Here is a 22,534-nt window from a genome sequence, read left to right as displayed (position 1 = left end):
GAGGGAGGAAACATGATCTGTTCTCTGCCGCCCCCTTTCCTCAAAGCAGCACGAACCATATGGAGTGTTGGCTCAGCCTTTAAACAGAAGGAAGGACATCCCTATTGGGAGCAGCCTCCCTTCTCGCCAGAGCCCACCCTTATCTGCATTCTGCTTTGATCTGCAGCCCCTCAGCCCCCGGACCACCACAGCCAGGCAGAGGTCTCGCAGGGGGTCCCCAGGCTGCCCTTCTTGCTTGCCTGAGCATTGCTGTGTGGTGGAGCTGGACTCAGAGCCCTTCTGGCCACAGCCTGCAGGGAGCTGAGCGGCCTGGGGCCTTGCCTTCTCGTCCCCCCCCACCCCGTTCAAGCCGCTGCGGGCCCTCCCTGCCTCTCTTGTGCACGTGGTGAAGTCCAGGACGGAGACCTTGCCTCACGGGCCCGCCCGCCTTGCCCAACTCGGTGGGTGCAGAGTGATTATTGATCCCTTCTTGCCGCCTGGCGTAGCCCTGCTTGCCTCTCATTGCTTTGCTGTCATTGCCCTTTTCCATGACCCAGCACCACGGCCTGCTTCGGGGGCAGAAATGCCTTCTCCTCTTCTTGCAGAGAGGGTGGGCCCCCAAATGGCTGCCTTGGCCAAAGCCATTCCCCCCCTCCCGAAATACTTTTGGGGTCACCATAAGCTTGAGAATGGACGGGTTGCGCGGACAAGGGGGGGTGCTGCTGTTGCTGCATGCCGGTGTCTGCTTATGCACACGGAGGTTTTGTTTTTACTGACAGGCAATTTTCTGTTTGTTACTGACAGTCTGCAAACTTCCTGACAGTTGGCAAGGCGAGGCACAGTTGCTGTTGCCACTTAATTGTGACAGCGTGCTTCTCCGGCTTTTGTAAACCCTTCTCCCTCCCCTCCCCTCCCCAGAGCTTTGTTAGTGCCACTCCTGGCTCCTCTCTGCCCTCGTGATTGGAGCGCAAATGTGGCGGCCAGGAGTTGGTTTTATACCCTGCTCTTCACTATGGAGGGAGTCTCAGAGCTGCTTACAGTCTCCTTCTCTTCCTCTCCCCACCACAGACAGGCACCTTGTGAGGCAGGTGGGGCTGAGAGAGAACTGCTCTTGAGACAACAACTCTGACTGAGAACTGTGATTGGCCCAAGGACACCCAGCAGGCTTCATGTGGAGGAGGAGGGGATCCAACCTGGTTCTCCAGATTAGAGTCCACTGCTCTTAACCCCCCCCCCCCCCGCCCCGGCTGGCTCCTTGGAGCAGCAGAGTCTGTCTGTGGGCCAAAGGCCTTGTGCCAGAAGCTTTAGTGTGGGCGAGCCGCCCTCTTCCTCCCAGAGGCATCCAGTGGGGAGCTTTTCTGGTCAGTCTGATGTGGTTTCTGATCCACGATACGTCCACTTAGGGGCTAGGCTGCCTAATGCAGAACAGCCCTTGCAACCTCTGTTGTTGTCCCTTGATGATGCTACAGCTGTTAGCACAGAAGAGCCCATGGGAGGGTTTCTGCCCAGGGCTGAACAGGAGAAGATGCAGGCTCTGCGCCCCCCTCCCCCCAGGCTCTGTAAGGGACCAGGGGAGCCCGCAGTGTGGGGCCTGGCGCTCAGCAGCTACAGCTGGGGAAGGGGTGGGGGGTAGAGTGCCAGCCTGGGAGCTGGGGCAGGACCGCTGTGCTGCCATGGAAGCTGAGGGGCAGAGACCTTTGTCTCTCAGCTGAGCCTCCCTCCCTCGTGAGGATCAAGTGGGGGAGGAAACAATGGGGGGATAAGCAGCTTTGGGCCACGCTTATGGCGGGTGGGCGGGGGGGAGAACAGCATCTAGATAAAATAATCCGGTTGGACTCCCAGAGACACTCGGGGAGGGAGGGAGGGGGGCAGAAGGCTGTCTTTAGCATCTCTGGAGCCACTGGGGGTGGAGATGGGTGCAAACCAGAGAGTTGCATGTATCAAAGTCCCCTGTAGGCAGAGCTTGGCAAAAGAGCCCAGCAAGCACAGGTTGCTCAAAAGACCACTCCCCCACCCCCCTGAGTCTAGGCAGGCAGCCCCAGCAGGGGGCTTGCTCTGGCCTCGCCTGGACTGAGTTCCATCCTCGTGCCCTCTGTCGCCTTGGCCTTGTTTGTGCCACCAGTGGTGCAGCACCAGCCCCGCATGCCAAAGATTCCTGCCTTGATCTCTCAGGTATGCAGCACGGAGCAGGTGTGGGCACTCGCTCACGCGGGGAGGGTCTTCTGGCTGCCTGAGCAGCTGCCACTCAGCAGAGACAGTCTGGAGGGTGGTGGATCACTCCTTGCCTCAGCAGAAGCAGCTGGCTCCCTTCGTCTCAGCAGCAAGCGGCACAAACACATGGCCACTCAGAAACCCTTCTGGGGGCACAGAGGAAGCCGCTTGGTGGGTTCTTCTGGCACAAAAGGACAAGAGCAGGTGAACTGGGCTCTCTGCTTCTGCTTGCTCAGCTGGACGGGCCCACCCTGTCAGGACCCCCCTGAGACCCAAAAGAGTCAGGCAGGGAAGCTCCCTTGGTCTCCTTTGAGCCCCCTCGCAGGTGCAGCTGTGGCCTGCAAGTTCCCTCCGAGGGGGGGCAGAGGTGCACTTTCCTGCTCTGTGTTACCTGCATGGCCTAGGTGGGTGGGGGGCCCCTGGCGTTCGGAGCACCCCCCTTGCATGTCAAGCACACACGCATGTACTCAGAGCAAAACTAGACAGCCTGGTGAATGCTGTGTCTTGAATTTGGGTAGCGCCTCATATGGGAATGGGGAGAACCCCAGAAATAAAAGTGGAAGGAAGAATCATTATCAAGGAAGCTCCCTTGGTCTCCTTTCAGCCCCCATTATCAAGGACAGAATGAGTAGGCACATTGATGAACACGGGTTGAACATATGAACATATGAAGCTGCCTTATACTGAATCAGACCTTTGGTCCATCAAAGTCAGTATTGTCTTCTCAGACTGGCAGCGGCTCTCCAGGGTCTCAAGCTGAGGTTTTTCACACCTATTTGCCTGGACACTTCTTTGGAGATGCCAGGGATTGAACCTGGGACCTTCTGCTTCCCAAGCAGATGCTCTACCACTGAGCCACTGTCCCTCCCCTGTTATTGTGGAAGACTCAGCATGGGTTCTGTAAGGGAAGATCTTGCCTCACTAACTTGTTACAGTTCTTTAAGGGGGTGAAAAAACACGTGGACAAAGGAGACCCAACGGATGTTGTTTACCTTGACTTCCAGAAAGCTTTTGATAAAGTTCCTAATTAAAGGCTCCTTAGAAAGCTCGAGAGTCATGGAGTAAAAGGACAGGTTCTCTTGTGGATCAAAAACTGGCTGATTAATAGGAAGCAGAGAGTGAGTATAAATGGGCAGTCTTCACAGTGGAGGACGGTAAGCAGTGGGGTGCCGCAGGGCTCGGTACTGGGTCCCATGCTCTTTAATTTGTTCATATATGATTTGGAGTTGGGAGTAAACAGTGAAGTGGCCAAGTTTGCAGATGACACTAAATTGTTCAGGGTGGTGAGAACCAGAGAGGATTGTGAGGAACTCCAAAGGGAACTGTTGAGGCTGGGTGAGTGGGCGTCAACGTGGCAGATGAGGTTCATTGTGGCCAAGTGCAAAGTAATGCACATTGGGGCCAAGAATCCCAGCTACAAATACAAGTTGATGGGGTGTGAACTGGCAGAGACTGACCAAGAGAGAGATCTTGGGGTCATGGTGGATAACTCACTGAAAATGTCAAGACAGTGTGAGATTGCAATAAAAAAGGCCAACGCCATGCTGGGAATTATTAGGAAGGGAATTGAAAACAAATCAGCCAGCATCATAATGCCCCTGTATAAATCAATGGTGCGGTCTCATTTGGAATACTGTGTACAATTCTGGTCACCGCACCAGAATAATAAAGGATATTATAGCATTGGAAAAAGTGCAGAAAAGGGCAACTAGAATGATTAAAGGGTTGGAACACTTTCCCTATGAAGAAAGGTTGAAACGCTTGGGGCTCTTTAGCTTGGAGAAACGTCGACTGCGGGGTAACATGATAGAGGCTTACAAGATGGAGAAAGTAGAGAAAGAAGTCCTTTTCTCGCTTTCTCACAATACAAGAACTCGTGGGCATTTGATGAAATTGCTGAGCAGTCGGGTTAAAATGGATAAAAGGAAGTACTTCACCCAAAGGGTGATTAACGTGGAATTCACTGCCACAAGCAGTGGCGGCTATAAGCATAGCCAGCTTCAAGAGGGGGTTAGATAAAAATATGGAGCATCAGTGGCTATTAGCCACAGTGTGTATCTATATGTATATAATTTTTTTTGGCCACTGTGTGACACAGAGTGTTGGACTGGATGGGCCATTGACCTGAACCAACAGGGCTTCTCTTATGTTCTTATGTGACACAGAGTGTTGGACTGGATGGGCCATTGACCTGAACCAACAGGGCTTCTCTTAGGTTCTTATGTGACACAGAGTGTTGGACTGGATGGGCCATTGGCCTGATCCAACAGGGCTTCTCTTATGTTCTTATGTGACACAGAGTGTTGGACTGGAGGGGCCATTGGCCTGATCCAACAGGGCTTCTCTGATGTTCTTTTGTAACCCAGAGTGTTGGACTGGATGGGCCATTGGCCTGATCCAACATGGCTTCTCTGCTGTTCTTTTGTGACCCAGAGTGTTGGACTGGATGGGCCATTAGCCTGATCCAACATGGCTTCTCTTATGTTCTTATGTGACACAGAGTGTTGAACTGGATGGGCCACTGGCCTGATCTAACATGGTTTCTCTTTTGTGACACAGAGTGTTGAACTGGATGGGCCATTGGCCTGATCCAACATGGCTTCTCTTGTGTTCTTATGTGACACAGAGTGTTGGACTGGATGGGCCATTGGCCTGAACCAACATGGCTTCTCTTATGTGTCACAGAGTGTTGGACTGGATGGGCCATTGGCCTGATCCAACAGGGCTTCTCTTATGTTCTTATGCGACACACAGTGTTGGACTGGATGGGCCATAGGCCTGATCCAATAGGGCTTCTCTTATGTTCTTATGTGTGGCACAGAGTGTTGGACTGGATGGGCCATTGGCCTGATCCAACAGGGCTTCTCTTATGTTTTTAATCAGAATTCAAATCTTTATTTGGAGAGTCAGACAACGGGAAAGCAGGAGGCACACCGAGAATCATGTGCTCGTGCAAACACACACCCACACCTGTGTGAATCCTACTACCTAACATCTGCTAAACATGCCAGCCTGTCTGGAGAAGGTGGGATGAGTGCTGGAGGGTCCGGCCAGAGAGAGAAGGAGCAGGCCTTCCAGGGGTCGGATAATAGAGCAGATCGAGAGAGGATGAAAGGGCCTCGAGGCAGAGACCGAGTCCTGTGAGGCCACAAGGGCAGGAGGTGGGACAATTTGGAACAGGGAGGCAGGGAGAGTGACCACCGTGTGGGTGAAAGGTGGGAGCATCAGGTAGTTAGCTGTGTCCGGCTTACGATGCGGGTGATGGTTGGCTGAATCCTTCCATGCATGAGGGCTGGATTCAGATTCAGTCACTGAGAGAGATGCCTCTGGATTCTTAAGTGAGGAAGAGGCTGATTTCCTTACCTGTGAAGAGGTCCTGCTGGAAGTACCTCTGAGCTGCATGGGACTTGGTGTGTTCAGCAAGGGGCCTCAAGGCCCAGCCGACTTCGGGCGCTTCCAGCAAGGGAGAGCAGAGGTAGCTTGCTGTTGCCTTCCTCTGCAGAGTCTTCCTCGGTCTGTCGACCCTGATGAGACCGGGCTATACCATACCGCCTCCCCCCCTTCCCGGAACCTGAAGGAAGAACTAACCCTAGAGGTGAATGAGGGACCTCCCTTAATGGGGTCTTCCTGCATCTGCTTGCCTTTTTCTGCCCCGTGGGAACTTGTCTCTCCCAGAGAGTGGCTGCGGCTTCTCAGTTAGTTTGTTGGGAAGGAAAATTAGTAGCTTCTGGCTGAAGAGTGATTTTTCCATTCTCATTGTAGCTGCTGTGCTAATACCAGGGTAGATAATTTCTCTCTCTACCAGTGGTGCTTAGTTGGGAGTGGCACAGAGGGAAGCTCTCTGCTTCTGGTGGGCCACAGCCATTGCCTCCTGTGTGTGGCAGAGCAGCCCACAGTCCACTCCTTCAGCTGAGCTGTTTTGGTGAAGCACCTGCATCCTTCCCTCCCCCCTCCTGGTGGGGCAGCCTGCCCCTTGATTCCTAGTAGTGTGATGTGCGGTCATGAACCTAGGCCTAGCGAGGCCTGCGGGCTCCAAGGAAGCCTGTATCAGCTACAGGGCCTACATTTCCCAGGATCACGTCTGTCCCGCTGAGTGGATGGGCAGCAGTTTTGGAGGGAAGATTTGCCCAGTGGAGACCAGGGGTGGGACCTGGAAGGAAGGAAATAAAAGGCCAAGCTAGAGGGGGAGGGGGTTCTCTGTCTGGAAAAGACTGGGCTGGAGAGAGGGTTTCAGGCAGGAGAGTTCCCTCATCCAAAGAGTGGTGAGTCAGCTGGAAGCAGAAGGAAAGGAATGTCTATTGAGGATGGTGTGGAATTGTCTTCTGTGGCCCCAGGAGGTAGGACCAGAACTAATGGGTTGAAATTAAACCAGAAGAGTTTCTGGCTCAACATTAGGCAGAACTTCCTGACCGTTAGAGCGGTTCCTCAGTGGAACAGGCTTCCTCCTCGGGAGATAGTGGGCTCTCCTTCCTTGGAGGTTTTTAAACAGAGACTAGATGGCCATCTGGGAAAGACAGAAGGCAAAAGAAGAAGGGGATGGCAAAAGATGAGACGACTGGACAGTGTTGCTGATGAGACAAACACGAATTTGAGCAGACTTGGGGGGATGGTGAAAGACAGGAGGGCCTGGTGTGACTTTGTCCAGGGGATCGCAAGGAGTTGGTCTCGACTGTGCGACTGAACAACAAGATGGGCATCTGACAGCAATGAAGATCCTGTGAATTTAGGGGGAGATATTTGTGAATTCCCTGCATTGTGCAGGGGGTTGGACTAGATGACCCTGGAGGTCCCTTCCAACCCTAGGATTCTGTGATTCCGTATAGTCTGCTGCATCAGGGCTTTTATTTTTTTCTTTGTACCACCTTTACTGTTTTTCCATGTCCACTGTTGGCACTAAAAGTTACAACCCACTTGTTTGTTCTTGAGCACTTCCAATAAACGTATTGTTTTACTGCCTGGGCCTGCATGCCTCACAGATACAAGGTGCTTGCTGAGAAGGAAGGCAGGGGTTGGAGGGGGTGCCCTGGGCCCTCCCAGAGTGGGGGCAGTCAGCAGAAGGCCCTCCCTGGTCCCCCACGTGTGGCAGGTACAGAGACTGCAAAAAAGTCGGAACAGGCTGCTGACCTGGTTCTGTACATTCACACAACCCGCCCTCCTTCCTTCCTTCCTTGCAACAGGGGCTGCCTCAGTCCTTGCGGACCCCCGTTGGGGAGAAAAGCGGGATCTAGATGCCTAAGCAAAGTGTTTGCAAAGGGCCTGGTTTCCTTTTGCTTGCCCTACCCAGCCCTCCTTGGCCTTGCTGACTCTTGCAAGGGCTTCCTGCTTCCTTCCGCCAGGGTGCTGCTCGCTGCCTCCCCCTGTTCATTTTTGGGGTTTCCAATTGGGATGAGCAGGAATCCCAGTTCCTCTTCCTGGTTCTGAGTCTAGGCCTCGGTGTCTCCTGCTACCCAGCAACCGATTACCGTGGGCGTGTCCGAGACTGCGGGGATGCAGAGACAGAGAGCCAGCCCCCAAAGGCAAGAATGGTTTACTGAAAAGGAAATGATTACAAGCATCCTTAAGATCAGCAAATGGAAATTTTCAAAGGAAAATTAGTCATCAACGCAGCCTCCTTTCCCTGTTCTAGACCCACCCTGGCTGATGCTAAAGCAGGGCAGGCACTGAAGGCCTTATAAGGTTCCTCTCTGTCCCGTTACCTGGGAGACTGCAGGGCCAGAAAAGATGGCTGCCCAGTGGCAGACCTGAGCTCAACGTTGTCCCCTGCACAGTCCTCCAAGGAAGAGGAGGAGAGCCACTCCCCCTTGCAAGGAAGTCTTCTAAGCCCCCCCCCAGCTCCACCCCCTTGACATCACTCCCTTCACCCCCTTGACCTTGTCTGCCAAGGGCACAGGTGCATCCTGGGAGCCCTTCTGGTGGGCATTCTGGGAAATCTTTAGGAATCCCCTGAGACCTACTAACACCAGATCCCTTAATTGGTTTCCCTCCCCAGCCATTTGCACATTCATAGCTGTGGACAAGCAGGGAATTGGAACAGGCTTCCTTCTACTTCCATTGGAGAACCCCCACCCCCCAGACTTTTAAAACTCAAAGGGGGGGAGTTCTCCACAGTTCCCATTCCCAGATCACCACCCTGAAAACACCAGCGGAGCAGTGCAGACCGTGTGGGAGCCTGGGTGGGAAAACAAGGCTTCTTCCAGCCTGCCCTTGATACTCTTCCTTCCATCTCTCCACAGGAGGCGGTCTGCCCTTTGGCTCTCCTCAGACAGCAGCAATTGCTGGTTTGTGAAACTGTAGTTAGGGCTCCTTCCTCGCAGGGAAACCTTACTGGTAGGAAAGAGATGGGCAGCCGTACCCTCCTGTGACCGACAGCCCAGCTGGGGCCATCCGGTGTGAGAGGGGAAGAAGGATTCTGGCCACATCCTGCTAGCCAAAGCAGTTGGTGAGCCTCTGCCATAGGTTTGCCACTCTCTGCTGCTTCGTTGGAGATCAGGCTGCCTCCCCTGATGGTTTGGAATGGGGAGGAGAGGGCTCTGCCACCACTTTCTTTGTAGAACGGCCTCTCTGGCTCAGCCCTGGGCCGAGTGTGGGGCCTTCTCTTTCATGGCCCCACCTGGCCTCTAGCCAATCCCCTCTCCCAAGGAGACTCTAAAAGGAAAGGGAGCCTTCCCTGCCGCTCCCTTCCCTGAGCTGCCTTTTCGCCTTTCCCAAGCCCATACTGGATCCTGCCCCTCCCTGCCTCCACCGGGCTCTTGGCCTCGGCCTCAGCTGCGCTGGAACAGCCTGTCTGGGTCCCCGCTGCCCCCTGGCCTTCCTTGCCTGAAGGGGTCAGCCCCCCCCTCCTCTGGCTGTCCTCAGCTGGGGCAGTGGGGCGGGGTTAATCGGGGCAAGGGGTTGGCTTCCGAGCTGCTGGGTGCCCTCAGGAGGAGGGTCTCCTGAAGCAGCAGAGGGAGGCCTTCAGCTTTCAGCTCTGGGGGTGTCAAAGCAACATCATCCACTTGGGTGAGAAGGATGCCCCTGCCAAGCAGACACTTGCAGGGTGGCAGGGAGATGCCTGGTTGTGCCTTGCTCCGGATGGAGCCTGTAGCGGGCAAGCTCTGGCCACCTGTGGAGAGGGTTGCCAACTCCAGGTTGGGAAATTCCTGGAGATGTGGGGGGGGGGGTGAAGCCTGCGGTGGAGGAGAGAAATGTACAGTTCTCCGCTTAGGTAGGAAAAATCCCATGCATGGTTATAGGATGAGGGAGACTTGTCTTAGCAGTAGTCTGTGCGAAAAGGATCTAGGGGTCTTAGTGGATCCTACGCTGAACATGAGTCAACAGTGTGATGCGGTGGCTAAAAAGGCAAATGCAGTTTTGGGCTGTATCAACAGAAGTCAAGTGTCCAGATCACATGAAGTGATGGTATCACTTTACTCTGCTGTGCTATGACCTCGCCTGGAGTATTGTGTTCAGTTTTGGGCACCACATTTTAAGAAGGACATAGCTGGATCAGGTCCAGAGGAGGGCAACGAGGGTGGTGAGGGGTCTGGAGAGCAAGTCCTATGAAGAAAGGCTGAAGGAGCTGGGCATGTGTAGCCTGGAGAGGAGGTGGCTGAGAGTACTTGAAGGGCTGTCATATAGAGGATGGTGCAGAGTTGTTTTCTGTTGTCTCAGAAGGTTGGACCAGAACCAACAAGTTGAAATAAAATTAGAAGAATATGTTGTTGAAGGCTTCCATGGCTGGAGTCCTTTGGTTGTTGTCAGTGTTCCCTCTAAGCTGAGCTAGTGTGAGGTACCTCACAGTTTTTTAGCTTCCAGCTCACACTTTTTTGTCTTGGCTCAGGAAAAATGTCTCCAGAGCAAACTAATTTATGCCGTAGCTCACAACTTTAATGCCCGTAGCTCACAAAACTGAGTTTTTGCTCACAAGACTCCACAGTTCAGAGGGAGTATTGGTTGTTGTAGATTTTCTGGGCTGTGGGGCCATGGTCTTGGCATTGCTGGCGAAACATCAGGTCTCACAATGCCAAGACCACGGCCACACAGCCCAGAAAATCTACAACAACCAAAAAACCAGAAGAGCTTTCAGCTCAACATGAGGAAGAACTTCCTGACCATTAGAGCAGTTTCTCAGTGGAACAGGCTTCCTCCTTGGGAGGTGGTGGGCTCTCCTTCCTTGGAGGTTTTTCAACAGAGGCTGGATGGCCACCTGACAGCAATGAGGATCCTGTGAATTTAGGGGGAGGTGTTTGTGAGTCTCCTGCATTGTGCAGGGAGTTGGACTAGATGACCCTGGAGGTCCCCTCCAACTCTTTGATTCTATGATTCTAAGAACTTCCTGACCATTAGAGCGGTTTCTCAGTGGAACAGGCTTCCTCCTGGGGAGGTGGTGGGCTCTCCTTCCTTGGAGGTTTTTCAACAGAGGCTAGATGGCCATCTGACAGCAATGAGGATCCTGTGAATTTAGGGGGAGGGGTCTGTGAGTTTAGAGCGGTTCCTCAGTGGAACAGGCTTCCTCCTGGGGAGGTGGTGGGCTTTCCTTCCTTGGAGGTTTTTCAACAGAGGCTAGATGGCCATCTGACAGCAATGAAGATCCTGTGAATTTAGGGGGAGGGGTTTGTGAGTTTAGAGCAGTTCCTCAGTGGAACAGGCTTGCTCCTGGGGAGGTGGTGGGCTCTCCTTCCTTGGAGGTTTTTCAACAGAGGCTAGATGGCCAGCTGACAGCAATGAAGATCCTGTGAATTTAGGGGGAGGTGTTTGTGAGTTTCCTGCATTGTGCAGGGGGTTGGGCTAGATGACCCTGGAGGACTCTTCCAATTCTATGATTCTATGACTGTTAGGAGCGGTTCCTCAGTAGAACAGGCTTCCTCCTCAGGAGGTGGTGGGCTCTCCTTCCTTGGAGGTTTTTCAACAGAGGATAGGTGGCCATCTGACAGCAAGGCAGATTATGAGAAGGAGGGCAGGGGGAGGTTTGTGATTATCCTGCTTTGTGCAGTGGGTTGAACTAGATGACCCTGGAGGTGCCCTCCAACTCTTTGATTTTGTGACCCTGAAAAGGAGAGGCCAGTGGTCTGTTTCCTTATGAGGCAGTTCAAGGGTTCCTGTGATGAAGTGGCCAACTATAGGCCAGTCTCTAGTTTACCTTTTCTGGGGAAGGTGACGGAGTGTGTGGAGGCAGAGCAGCTGCAATGATCCATTTCGGTCTGCGCATTGTTTCTCCAGGAGCCGGAGAATCAATGGGGTGAGATCTGTCCTGTGGGGTGCTGCAGGGTTCTGTTCTCTCTCTTGCGTTGATGTGAGGCCACTGGATTAAAATCCCTGGACCTTGAACCCTCAGGAAAGGGTATATAAATGAAGCAGGAGTCAAGTGGCACCTTTAAGATCAGCGAAGTTTGATTGAGAATGTCAGCTTTTGTGTGCTCTCTAAGCACGCTTCATCAGACAAGGGTCTTAAAGGTGCAACTTGACTCCTGCTTTGTTCAACTGCTTCAGACCAACACGGCTGCCTTCTTGGGTATATAAATGGTTTAAGAAATAAATAGTTTTAATAAATAAAAGCAGAAAATGCCCACACTGCCCCAAAGCTTCTCTCTTGGCCTAACCAGCCCTGCAGGCTTGTTGTCTGTGGAGCCAGAGGGGAGCCTTGAAAGGGACTGCGGTTCCCTCGTGCCAGGCAGGCCTGGTGTGGGATTCCTTCTTGGGGGGCTGTGGGCCGTGTGGACTCCCCCAGAGCCGCTCTGCAGGGTGAGTGAGGGGCCCCAGAGCTTCCCAGAGGGCTGCAGTTGGGATGTCTGGCTGCTTGAGAGCCACCGTTCTCCTTCCCCTTCTGACTGGCTGTTGGGGCTCTAAGTTTGCGGTGGGGATTTCTTGCACTGTTTGTTTCAGGCCTCAGACCAGTCTGGATGGTTTTGTTTTTGAGCTCCCTTTAATCTCCTCCCCCCCACCCCGAATCACAGTGAGCCCCCTGGGGCCTCCTTGCCCCTCTCCCCAGTGGGAGTCACCCTCTCTGTGAGGCAGCCGGACTGTCGATGAAGCAGGTGGTGCCCGGAAGCCTTCTTGTGCCTGTCTTTTTGCTAGGAAGCTGCAGGACTTGGTGGCAAGATGGGGTTATGTGAGTTCATGACCATTTGCCCTCCCACAAACGTGGGGCGGGGTGTGCAAGTTGAACACATGGGGGTGTGCATGCCCTCTCCCCCCTCTCGGGCTGCCTGGTGTGCGTGTGTGCACACTGCCCCCCCCACGGCCCCTTGCAAGGAGGGGGGGATCTCCTGCCCCAAGGAAGGCTCTGCTCAGCCCTGTCTGAGGGTGCTCTGGGTCTCTGGGGCGGAGCTCTCCGGCTGCTGCCCGGGCCCTGCCGTCATTTCCACTTTGGAGCCTGTGCCGTGGCGCGCCGCTTGTCTCTTTCCCCGGCCGCTTGCAGTGACAGTCGTTTCCCTGTGAGGCGTTGCTTTCGCCCCTGCCCTAAATTGGCTTTCTCCTGACGGAGCTCTCTTTTCTGTTGCGTGGAACATGATTAGATGCGTCTTGTGAGCGAGTGATCTGCCAGCAGGAGTTTTCCCCGTCAGTCGGCCCTCTTTGCATTTTCATGCTCATTTAAAAGCCAGGCTTGTAAAAGAGCAGACACTTTGAAAGGCTTTGAAAGACGCTCTTGGAACATTGATGAGGCTGAAGCCTGCCTGTCTCTGCTGGGGGGGGGGGGGAGTTGTGCTGCACAGAGGCTCAGCCCTAACGGACGGACGAGATGCTGTGTCTGCGTGTGTCCGAGCACGGCACAAGCTCCTCCTGGTCACAGAGGGTGGCATCACAGACCCCATGCCCCTTGCGCAGACCCCTTCTCCCACGGCCCCAGAGGCAAAGCTAGGCCAGGCTGGGCCTGCTCTTTTTGAGCCCTTGCTGCGGGCTCTCCCCTCCCAATGACGGTGCCCTGCTTGCCTGGTTGGCCTCTGGAGTTCTGGGAGACACTTGCAGGATTCCTTGCTTTTCTGAAGGGGGGAGTGGCGGGCTGGTGCCAAGGGAATCATAGAATCCTAGAGTGGGAAGGGACCTCCAGGGTCATCTAGGCCAACCCCCTGCACAATGCAGGAAACTCACAAATACCTCTCCCTACATGCACAGGATCTTCATTGCTGTCAGATGGCCATCTAGCCTCTGTTGAAAAACCTCCAAGGAAGGAGAGCCCACCACCTCCCCAGGAGGAAGCCTGTTCCACTGAGGAACTGCTCTAAACTCATAAACCCCTCCTCCTAAATTCACAGGATCCTCCTTGCTAGCCTCTGTTGAAAAACCTCCAAGGAAGGAGAGCCCAGCACCTCCCAAGGAGGAAGCCTGTTCCACTGAGGAACTGCTCTAAACTCATAAACCCCTCCTCCTAAATTCACAGGATCCTCCTTGCTGTCAGATGGCCATCTAGCCTCTGTTGAAAAACCTCCAAGGAAGGAGAGCCCACCACCTCCCCAGGAGGAAGCCTGTTCCACTGAGGAACCCCTCTAAACCCACAAACCCCTCCCCCTACATTCACAGGATCCTCATTGCTGTCAGATGGCCATCTAGCCTCTGTTGAAAAACCTCCAAGGAAGGAGAGCCCACCACCTCCCCAGGAGGAAGCCTGTTCCACTGAGGAACTGCTCTAAACTCATAAACCCCTCCTCCTAAATTCACAGGATCCTCCTTGCTGTCAGATGGCCCTCTAGCCTCTGTTGAAAAACCTCCAAGGAAGGAGAGCCCACCACCTCCCCAGGAGGAAGCCTGTTCCACTGAGGAACTGCTCTAAACTCATAAACCCCTCCTCCTAAATTCACAGGATCCTCCTTGCTGTCAGATGGCCATCTAGGCTCTGTTGAAAAACCTCCAAGGAAGGAGAGCCCAGCACCTCCCAAGGAAGCCTGTTCCACTGAGGAACTGCTCTAAACTCATAAACCCCTCCCCCTAATTTCACAGGATCCTCATTGCTTTCATATGGCCATCTAGCCTCTGTTTAGAAACCTTCAAAGAAGGAGAGCCCACCACCTCCCGAGGAGGAAGCCTGTTCCACTGAGGAACCACTCTAAACTCACAAACCCCTCCCCCTAAATTCACAGGATCCTCATTGCTGTCAGATGGCCATCCAGCCTCTGCTTAAAAACCTCCAAGGAAGGAGAGCCCACCACCTCCCCAGGAGGAAGCCTGTTCCACTGAGGAACCACTCTAAACTCACAAACCCCTCCCCCTAAATTCACAGGATCCTCATTGCTGTCAGATGGCCATCCAGCCTCTGTTGAAAAACCTCCAAGGAAGGAGAGCCCACCACCTCCCGAGGAGGAAGCCTGTTCCACTGAGGAACCGCTCTAAACGCACAAACCCCTCTCCCTAAATTCACAGGATCTCCATTGCTGTCAGATGGCCATCTAGCCTCCGTTCAAAAACCTCCAAGGAAGGAGAGCCGACCACCTCCCAAGGAGGAAGCCTGTTCACTGAGGAATCGCCCTGACTTTCAAGCAGTTCTTCCTCATGTTGAGCCAGAAACTTTTTTGATTTAGTTTCAACCCATTGGTTCTGGTCCTACCTTCTGGGACCACAGGAAACAATTCCCCACCATCTCTAGATGACAGCCCTTCAAGGACTGGAAGATGGGAGGCTCACGTGTGCCAAGGGCTGGGGGTGGGAGGTGCATGGAGGTGAGCAATCCAGTGCAAGAGCCACACAAGATGGCCGTGAAAAGAGAGAAAGTGATCTCCCCCTGACTTCTTAAGGGCTTGCCAATGCCGCGTTGGCCAGTTCCGTTGAGTGCCTGCATGTGTGCCTGGTTCCTTCCCACCTGTGATGGTCTTGGCGGGGGGGGAGGCTGCATCTGGCGTTGAGTTTAGTCCATTGGAGCCCATCTGCCTGGTAGGCCTGACAGTGAACTTGGGTCCTTGATGTCAGGCGCAGGCTGGAGGGACGTGCTGGCTGGCCACTCAGCTGCTGTGCACAAAGCACTAAACTTGCAGGGGTGTCAAACACAAGGCCTGGGGGGCTAGAATCGGCCCATCCAGGGCGCTTACCCGGCCTGCAAGCAGTTGGTATGCGTGGAAATATAAGGTACTCCCCTTTTATAGTGTCTCTTGGGGGGAAAGGTACCTGCAGCCTCAGTCCCACGAGAAGGAGTTGGGCAGTCTTGCAGACGTGTGGGTGGCTCAGTGGTAGAGCATTTGCTTGGCCTGCAGAAGGTCCCTGGTTTGATCCCCGGAAGCATCTCCAGCTGGAAGGATCAGGCCGTCTGTCATGGGAAAGACCTCCCTCTGCCTGAGACCCTGGAGAAGAGCGGCTGCCGGTCTGAGTAGACAGGGCTGACCTTGGTCTGATTCTGGATAAAGCAGCTTCATTTGCTCCGCGTGGTGACTGAACTGGGGCCTGGTGCTCCCCGCTGGGCTCTGCTCCCTGCCCCGGGTGCCCTGCAGCTCTTTCAACACTGTGTGCTGCCTTGTGTATTGCGAGAGGCTCCTGCACTGCCTTCCCAGCTGGAAGGAGGCCTGCTGGCCTCTTCTCTTCTGCTCTGAGGGGTGTTGGGAGCGGGTGCAGTGCTGCCCTTCTCCATCTCCGTGGTCCATCCAGTCCAGTCCAGAGGCATCAAGTTCATTTGCTATGAGGGCCAGATCTGCTGTAAATATCACTTTGTCCAGCCGGGCCGTGAGTGCTATAAAATGTAATGTCGGGTACCAGAGACATAAACTTTATAAAGGACACAGACAAACTCAATAAGCAATATTCTTATTTTTTTACTCAGAATGCAAACAAAAGCAGTTGATTTGTAGCAGTGAAAGCAGCAGTTGATTTACTGGGGAGCCCACAAAAGCACCAATAAACGTATTTAATAATCATTTAAACAGCTTCAAGAGGGGAATGGATAGGCATATGGTCCATCAGGGGCTATTAGCCACAGCTTATCGCTGGAACTCTCTGTCTGGGGCAGTGGTGCTCTGTATTCTTGGTGCTGGGGGGGCACAGTGGGAGGGCTTCTAGTGTCCTGGCCCCACTGATGGACCTCCTGATGGCACCTGGGTCTTTTGGCCGCTGTGTGACACAGAGTGTTGGGCTGGATGGGTTGTTGGCCTGACCCAACATGGCTTCTCTTATGTTCTTATGTGACACAGAGTGTTGGACTGGAGGGGCCACTGGCCTGATCCAACATGGCTTCTCTTATGTTCTTATGTAACACAGAGTGTTGGACTGGATGGGCCATTGGCCTGACCCAACATGGCTTCTCTTATGTTCTTATGTGACACAGAGTGTTGGACTGGAGGGGCCACTGGCCTGATCCAACATGGCTTCTCTTATGTTCTTATGTAACACAGAGTGTTGGACTGGAGGGGCCATTGGCCTGACCCAACATGGCTTCTCTTATGTTCTTATGTGACACAGAGTGTTGGACTGGAGGGGCCACTGGCCTGATCCAACATGGCTTCTCTTATGTTCTTATGTGACACAGAGTGTTGGACTGGAGGGGCCACTGGCCTGATCCAACATGGCTTCTCTTATGTTCTTATGTGACACAGAGTGTTGGACTAGAGGGGCCATTGGCCTGATCCAACAGGGCTTCTCTTGTGTTCTCATGGGACACAGAGTGTTGGACTGGAGGGGCCACTGGCCTGATCCAACAGGGCTTCTCTTGTGTTCTTATGGGACACAGAGTGTTGGACTAGAGGGGCCATTGGCCTGATCCAACAGGGCTTCTCTTGTGTTCTTATGTGACACAGAGTGTTGGACTGGAGGGGCCACTGGCCTGATCCAACATGGCTTCTCTTATGTTCTTATGTAACACAGAGTGTTGGACTGGAGGGGCCACTGGCCTGATCCAACAGGGCTTCTCTTGTGTTCTTATGGGACACAGAGTGTTGGACTAGAGGGGCCATTGGCCTGATCCAACAGGGCTTCTCTTGTGTTCTCATGGGACACAGAGTGTTGGACTGGAGGGGCCACTGGCCTGATCCAACAGGGCTTCTCTTGTGTTCTTATGGGACACAGAGTGTTGGACTAGAGGGGCCATTGGCCTGATCCAACAGGGCTTCTCTTGTGTTCTTATGGGACACAGAGTGTTGGACTGGAGGGGCCATTGGCCTGATCCAACAGGGCTTCTCTTCTGTTCTTATGTGACACAGAGTGGTGGACTGGATGGGCCGTTGGCCTGATCCAACAGGGCTTCTCTTATGTTCTTACGTGACACAGAGTGTTGGACTGGAGGGGCCATTGGCCTGATCCAACAGGGCTTCTCTTATGTTCTTATGTGACACAGCGTGTTGGACTGGAGGGGCCATTGGCCTGATCCAACAGGGCTTCTCTTCTGTTCTTATGTGACACAGAGTGGTGGACTGGATGGGCCGTTGGCCTGATCCAACAGGGCTTCTCTTATGTTCTTATGGGACACAGAGTGTTGGACTAGAGGGGCCATTGGCCTGATCCAACAGGGCTTCTCTTATGTTCTTATCATACGTAGGACTAGGTTTTTCCCAAGGGATACCATGGCGAGGGTGGGGGTGGGGGGTGGGGAGTGCCTTCTATTTCCAAACATGCCAGTTGCTTGCAGGCTGCCTGAGAGCCGTTTCTGAATGCATCACTCTTGCTCCCTCCTCGGCAGACTTGTTCCTCGGGCTGCCCGTCGTCTGGCTTCACCGGCTTGTGCCTTTCCTTTCAGGTGAATGTGACCGTGGACTACATCCGGCCCGCCAGCAGCGCCACCGACACCGCACCTGCCTTCTCAGAACGCACCTGTGCCACAGTCACCATTGGCGGCATGTGAGTAGCCACAGCAACGACTCCCTCTGGCAGGGCGGAAGGGTCTCCCTGTCTAAACAAGGAGCCTTTGGGAACTGGGGCACTCTGCATAGATGCCTTTTGGGGCACTCTGCATGGATTGCCAGTTCCTTCCCAGCTGGTTGACCTTTAAAGATCACAAGAACTGCCTTCTCCCCATAGTTAGAATCACAGAGCTCGAAGGAGCCGTAGAGGCCCTCTAGCCCAACCCCCTGCTCAATGCAGGATCAGCCTAGAGCATCCCTGAGAAGCTGCTTAAAGACCGCCAGTGAGTGGGGGGTGGGGGGTGGGAGCTGATTCCACTCTTGAACAACTCTTACCTTCCTCATATCCAGCCGGTAGCTCCCCACCCTTCATTCCAACCCGTGATTGCACGTCCTCTCCTCTGCTGCCAACAGGGCAGCCCTTCAACTACTTCAAGAGAGCAATCATGTCCCCCCTTCTCCCAACAGAACATCCCCAAGTCCCTCAGCCTTTCCTCCACAGAGGGCTCCTTGGTCTCCAGGCCCCTGATGGCCTCGTTGCTGTCCTCTGCACCCACTCCGTTCTACCCACCTGCAGACTCCAGACGTGAGCTCACCAATGCAGTGTACAGAGAGACTAGGACGTCTTGCCTCTGTTGATACACCCCAAGATGGCATTAGCCTTTTTTGTCACTTCATCACACTGGTGCTCATATTTAGCTCACAGTCCACCAGTACCTCACAACCTTGTTCACAGACACGGTACCCGCCCTCCCCAGTATCGTGTCGCTGGTTTTTGTTACCCAGATGTAGAACTCGTCACTTACCTTTGTTAAACTGCATCCTATTCACATCTGCCCACTTTCCCAGCATGTTCGGATCCTGTTGAATTTCGAACTCTTATCTTTAATTAATTATATTTATATCCTGCCCTCCCCTATTGGGCTCAGGGCAGCTAACAATGGTTAGAATGCATCATGTTCAAGTAGAATACAATAGAATCATTAAAATCATTTCATACACATACAATACATTTACAGTTACAATCCTAAAATCCAAGATGGTGTCAGTGTTATTGGTTCATATTTAGCTCTACATACATTAATGTTAAATATTGTTTGACGCTCTATATTTATACTGGGATGGGTTTAGATATCTCTGCTGTTCATTGCTTCTCCCAATTTGGTGTCGTCTGCAAATTTAATGAGTAGCCCCTCCACCCCCTCATCCAGATCACTGATGAAAATATTGAATGGTACCAGGCCCAGAACTGAGCCCTGTGGCACCTCCCTCCGTTCAGCTGAAATGCCATTGACAACTACTCTTTGAGGGTGGTTCTCCAACCAGTTCCCTCTCCACCTAATGACCCCAGAGTCCGGTGCACAGTCCTCTAGCTGACATGGGGAACCCTGCCAGAAGCTTTCCTGAAATCCAGGTAAACAACATCAATGGCATTCCCTCCATCCAGAAAGCTCTTCACTCAATCAAAGAAGGAAATGAGGTTGGTCTGGCAGAACCTGCTGTGGAGAAATCTGTGCAGACTTCCCTGGATCACCAAGTTATCCTTTAGCTGCTGGCAGACTGATCCCTTTAAAATCTGCTCCAGTCTCTTCCCTGGGTCAGAGGTCAGACTGACTGGCCTGTGGTTACCTGGGTCATCCTTTCTCCCTTTTTTGAAAGCTGGGGTAACCTCTGCCTCCTGTTGTCCTGTGCCACACACGTCTCCTGTCCTGCAGGAGGAGGATGGACAAGGGGTCTGTTCTTTGTGCACTCTCGGGAGCATGCCATCTGACCTGGGGGATTTGTAGTCATTCAATGCAGCCAGGTGCTTCTCAACTACCTGGTTCCCAACTAGTTCTGCCTGGGCATTGAGATGCTTTTCTGGATCCCCCCATGGTTGGTGGTATGGTGGGGGAGCATAAGAGAGAGGCGGCAGGGCCTTTTTTGTATTGGCCCCATGTTTTTTTCTCCACATGGAAATTTGTCGCTCTGTGTCATTGATGGTGGTCTGTGATGTGGTTTTTCCAGGGCATGCCACTGCTGATATGCCACTTAAGGGTTAGGATGGCTTTATTGCTCTTTTCGACTGATGTTGGCTGAAGGTTGGACCAGAATTGCATGTTTGCTGACCGATGGCTCTTTTATAGTGATGCGATATCTGAGAAGTGCTTTCCACCCCAGATGTCACCCCATACTCCACCCCCAGGGTGTGTGGTATCTCTGGCACAGGGACAAGAACTGGGGCTGATGCAGCCCTCCCTCGGGCACGGGGGGCTCAGACCCTTTCCTTCTGCAAAAGGTGTGCAAAAAGAGGCTGCCATCTCACGCCTGGCTAGAATGTCAGGCCTCACAGGATAGAGGTGGAAGCAGCCAAGTGGCTGGATGGTTTTCTCTTCTCTTGAGGAAGGAAGATCTGAAGAAGCCCAGTGGGAGACCAGCCCCCAAGCGCAGAGGATGCATCCCCAGGAAGCGGGAAAGAACCGCCTTGTGGTTTCTGATCAGGGAGTGAGAAGCCACAAAGGACCAGGTCTCCCTTTGTCTAGGGACTCTGTGTGGGCAACGGGGAGAAGTCCCAGCTCTGAGGAATAAACTAATAATGCTTCACTTTTGACGGCTTCACCTTCAAGAAATAGCAGCTAGTCATAATTAAACACTGTACTGAGTCTTGGTTGGAAGAATTACGTGCTTCCTCTTTTCTTGATATCCTTTCTCCGCCTGAGGCTTGAGCAGAGGTCGGACATATTCTTGATTTTTGTTTGAATGCTCCAAGCCTGGTGCGTTGTCTCTAAGCTGTGGTTGGATGGTGGAAACAGCCGTCTGAAGCTGAACCCATTGAAGACGCAGGTTGGGGCACCACCTGGCATAATAGACTGCCTGTTAGGCTTTTAATTTGTAATATTCGGATTTTGAAACTGTGTTATGTTGATCTTATGGTATATTTAATTGTTGGAAGCTGTCTTGAGCTCTGCTTGGCAAGGGAAGGAGTGTGATATGAGTAAATAAATAACAGTACTTCAGACTGTCTGTTCTTCAGACCCCAAACAGGGGCTCTACTGTAGGTAAGTGCCCCAGTTTGGTATAGTAGTTAAGTGTGCAGACTCTTATCTGGGAGAACTGGGTTTGATTCCCCACTCCTCCGTTTGCAGCTGCTGGAATGGCCTTGGGTCAGCCAGAGCTCTTGCAGGAGTTGTCCTTTCAGTATAAACAATTTTGTTAGTAACATATGGTAGTAGAACTAAATCTACAACTTATAAAAAGTTTAGGATAAAAAAAAATCATCATTCTACCCCACATCTTACTTTCCTTCCACCCCTCCCCCCATTACTTGACCCCCGCCAATGTTATTTTTTTTTGAAAAAACAGATATTAAAGGTACCCTTAACTATCAAGAAAAAATAAAGAATAATAAAGAGAAATATTCCCCCTTCAAAAGTTATATTCTTATCTTAAAAAACTTAAAAATCTTAATCATCAAAAATTGTCCAATGTCCTTTTATCTTCCACTCTTTCTCTACATATCTTCTAAATTTCTTCCACTCCTGATTAAAAAGTTCTAAATCACAGTTTCTTAGTTTTCTTGTTAATTTGTCCATTTCACTCCATGACGTAACTTTTATAATCCAATCCCATTTTTCTGGTATTTTTTCTTGCTTCCACAACTGCGCATACAATGTCCTAGCAGCTGAGAGCTAGTACCAGATTAAAGTTCTATCTTCTTTAGGAAATTTTTCCATTTGTAATCCCAGCAGAAAGATCTCTGCTTCTTTGTTAAATTCATATCCCAGGATCTTAGATATCTCTTGTTGAATCATCTGCCAAAACATTTTCGCTCTTTCACAAGTCCACCACATATGGTAGAAAGAACCTTCATGCTTTTTACATTTCCAGCACCTATCTGGCATCTTATTGTTCATCTTTGCTAATTTTTTTGGAGTCATATACCATCTATACATAATCTTAAAACAGTTCTCTTTGATACTATGACATGTTGCGAGTTTCATAGAGTTTTTCCACAAATATTCCCAAGATTCCATCTTTATTTCTTTATTTACATTAATTGCCCATTTTATCATTTGAGATTTCACTACTTCATCTTCCGTAGACCATTGTAAAAGTAATTTGTACACTTTTGAAATTAATTTCTCATTATCTCCAAGCAGAACTCTTTCCATTTCTGTTTGCTCCTTCCTTATTCCTTCAGCTTTAATATCCTTCTCCATAAAACTTTTAATTTGTTGCATTTGAAACCAATCATATTTATAACTCAGTTCTTCTGCAGTTTTCAATTCTATTTTCCCACTTTGTATTTTTAGTAATTGGTTGTATGATAATTGTTTTTCCTTAACTGTTTTGGCCGTTAACTTTATCACTTCAGCCGGCACTTTCAGGAGTTGTCCTTGAAAGGGCAGTTTCTTTCAGAGCTCTCTCAGCCACACCTACCTCACAGGGTGTCTGTTGTGGGGGAAGAAGATATAGGAGATTGTGAGCCGCTCTGAGTCTCTGATTCAGAGAGAAGGGCGGGGTATAAATCTGCAGTCATCGTCATCTTCTTCTTTCCTGTCCGTAGGGATAACCGTTTCCCATTATCTTCGTTCCACCAGGTTTCTGAAATGCTCACGCTGCATTTTGCACCAGCTGGA

General features: G+C 51.9%; 1 protein-coding gene across 1 annotated transcript in view; it reads left to right on the top strand.

Moving 5' to 3' along the window:
- Positions 1 to 22,534, top strand: part of SND1 (staphylococcal nuclease and tudor domain containing 1) — a 156,360-nt gene that overhangs the window by 15,948 nt on the left and 117,878 nt on the right. The window contains exon 2 of the mRNA XM_060246068.1: positions 17,813 to 17,913. Within this exon, the coding sequence (XP_060102051.1) occupies positions 17,813 to 17,913 (101 nt within the window). The remainder of the gene's footprint in view (positions 1 to 17,812; positions 17,914 to 22,534) is intronic.

The sequence above is a fragment of the Heteronotia binoei genome, chromosome 8 (genome assembly GCF_032191835.1).
Source record: "Heteronotia binoei isolate CCM8104 ecotype False Entrance Well chromosome 8, APGP_CSIRO_Hbin_v1, whole genome shotgun sequence".
NCBI classification, from domain to species: domain Eukaryota; kingdom Metazoa; phylum Chordata; class Lepidosauria; order Squamata; family Gekkonidae; genus Heteronotia; species Heteronotia binoei.
This window is presented reverse-complemented; position numbering and strand designations above follow the sequence as displayed.